Here is a 2,573-nt window from a genome sequence, read left to right as displayed (position 1 = left end):
AGATGCATACATCAAGCGGAAGGAAACATGTAGGGTCTAGTAATATAACACATAGCTGATGATCTGTGACAGTTTGTGAGTATAACAGGAATTATGGGCAGGTTGATGAATTGTTCATCTAGGTAGGAGTGGACAACTGGAGGAGGCCATGATGACTGGGACAGATGTAGTTTATGGAGCTCCACAGGTCTGATACACAGCACACCAGACCATGAAGACTGGGCTGGTTGATGAGGCCACAGCAGAAGATGTAGCTTACAACTCCACAGGTCAGATATTCAGCACTCCAGACCAGAGACCCTCACAAATGTAGGAGGGGGAGGGGAGCGGAGGGGAGAGAGTAAGACACAGTGGTTAGTAAATTATAAGAGAAAATAAAATGATAAGATATTAGAGGACAGGAGCCAGAGAAGAAAGAGGAGAGGACATGTCCTCAGTGCATCGTCCCCCTGCAGCCTAGGCCTATAGCAGCATAACTAAGGGATGGTTAAGTCCAGCCCTAGCTATAAGCTTTTTCAAAAAGGAAAGTCTTAAGCCTGACCTTAAATGTAGAGACTGTGTCTGCCTCCCGAACGCAAACTGGGAGCTGGTTCCATAGGAGAGGAGCCTGATAGCTGAAGGCTCTACCTCCCATTCTACTTTTAGAAAATCTAGGAACCACAAGTAGACCTGCACTTAGAGATCGTTGTGATCTGTTAGGACAGTATGGTACTATGAGGTCTTTCAAATATGATGGAACTAGGCCTTTCAGGGCCTTGTATGTAAGGAGGAGGATTTTAAATTCAATTCTAGATTTTAAAGGGAGCCAATGAAGAGAAGCTAATACTGGAGTAATATGATCTCTCTTGCTAATTCCTGTCAGTGCTCTTGCTGCAGCGTTTTGAATCAATTGGAGGCTTTTTAAAGAGCTACTTGGACAGCCAGACAGTAACGAGTTACAATAATCCAGCCTGGAAGACACAAATGCATTAACTAGTTTTTCCACATCACTCTGAGAAAGGATGCTCCTAATTTTGATGATATTATGAAGGTGGAAGAAAGCAGTCCTAGTCACCTGCTTTATGTGAGAATTAAAGGACATATCCTGGTCAAATATAACACCAAGGTTTTTCATAGTAGTACTGGAGGCCAAGGTAATGCCATCCAACAAAAGCAGGTGATTAGATAATGAATATCTGACATGTTTAGAGCCAAATACGATAACTTCAGTTTTGTCTGAGTTTAAAAGTAGAAAATTACAGGTCATCCAAGCCTTTATGTCTGTAAGGCATGCTTGGAGTTTAACCAGCGGATTAGTTTCATATGGTTTCATGGATAAATATAGCTGGGTATCATCTGCGTAGCAATGGAAGTTTATGCCGTGCTTTCTAATAATATTGCCTAAGGGAAACATGTATAATGTGAATAATATTGGTCCTAGCACAGAACCCTGAGGAACCCCATAGCTTACTTTGGTATATATAGAAGAGTTGTTGTTTACATGGACAAACTGGAATCTGTCTGACAGATATGATTCAAACCAATCTAGTGCAGTTCCTGTAATTTTGATCACATTTTCAAGTCTCAGTAGTAGTATTTTGTGATCAATAGTGTCAAATGCAGCACTGAGATCTAGCAGGACAAGTATAGAGACAAGTCCATTATCTGAAGCCATGAGGAGATCATTGGTGACTTTAACCAGAGCTGTTTCTGTGCTATGATGAGCTCTAAAACCTGACTGAAACTCTTCAAACAAACCATTCCTGTTTAAATGATCAAGCAACTGATTGACAACAACCCTTTCCAAAACTTTAGAGATAAAAGGAAGGTTGGAAATTGGCCTATAGTTGGCTAAAACATCTGGGTCAAGAGTGTGTTTTTTAAGTAATGGTTTAATTACAGCAGTTTTAAAAGACTGGGGCACATATCCTGTTAATAAAGATAAGTTTATCTGATTTAATATGGAGGTATTAATTAATGGATAAACCTCCTTGAGCAACTTAGTTGGGATGGGGTCTAGAAGACAAGTTGATGGTTTAGATGCCGTAATAACTGAAGTGAGCTCAGGAAGATCAATTAGGGAGAAAGAATCCAAATATTGACTAGGTCCTACAGAGGTTTCTAATGCCACTGTACTTACATCTTTGACAGATGGAAGGGTGCTATGAATTTTATCTCTAATGCCAACAATTTTATCAGTGAAGAAGCTCATGAAATCATTACTGCTGAGGTCGGAAGGAATAGATGGCTCAACAGAGCTGTGACTCTTTGTCAGCCTGGCTACAGTGCTGAAAAGAAATCTGGGGTTGTTCTTGTTTTCTTCTATCAATGAAGAATAATACGCTGTCCTAATCTTACGGAGAGTTTTTTTTATAAGTTGTTAAACTATCTCACTATTCACTATTACTGTGAATTTTCATGTGTCTCACATAGGCAACTGAGTCGTTACACCGATGTGCACATATCTGACAAGAAAACATTATTGCAAACTTGACTGTTATGCTTCAATAAACATACTAAAACAAATAAAAGTACTTACTGTGATCAGTAGTGCAGCAGCAAATAGTCTGCAGTACCTGTAACGTCAAAGAAAT

At 39.8% G+C, this 2,573-nt stretch overlaps 1 protein-coding gene across 1 annotated transcript; it reads right to left on the bottom strand.

Annotated features, from left to right (window-relative positions):
* Positions 1 to 499: 499 nt before the first annotated feature.
* LOC125007219 lies at positions 500 to 1,396 on the bottom strand (the record flags this gene model as incomplete). The annotated part of the gene is made up of 1 exon (XM_047583896.1): positions 500 to 1,396. A coding segment is annotated over one exon (897 nt), but the record flags the coding sequence as incomplete, so codon positions are not given.
* Positions 1,397 to 2,573: the final 1,177 nt, after the last annotated feature.

Source organism: Mugil cephalus, chromosome 1, assembly GCF_022458985.1.
Source record: "Mugil cephalus isolate CIBA_MC_2020 chromosome 1, CIBA_Mcephalus_1.1, whole genome shotgun sequence".
Lineage (NCBI taxonomy): Eukaryota > Metazoa > Chordata > Actinopteri > Mugiliformes > Mugilidae > Mugil > Mugil cephalus.
Note: the sequence above shows the minus strand (reverse complement) of the source record. Positions and strands in the feature narration are given on the sequence as shown.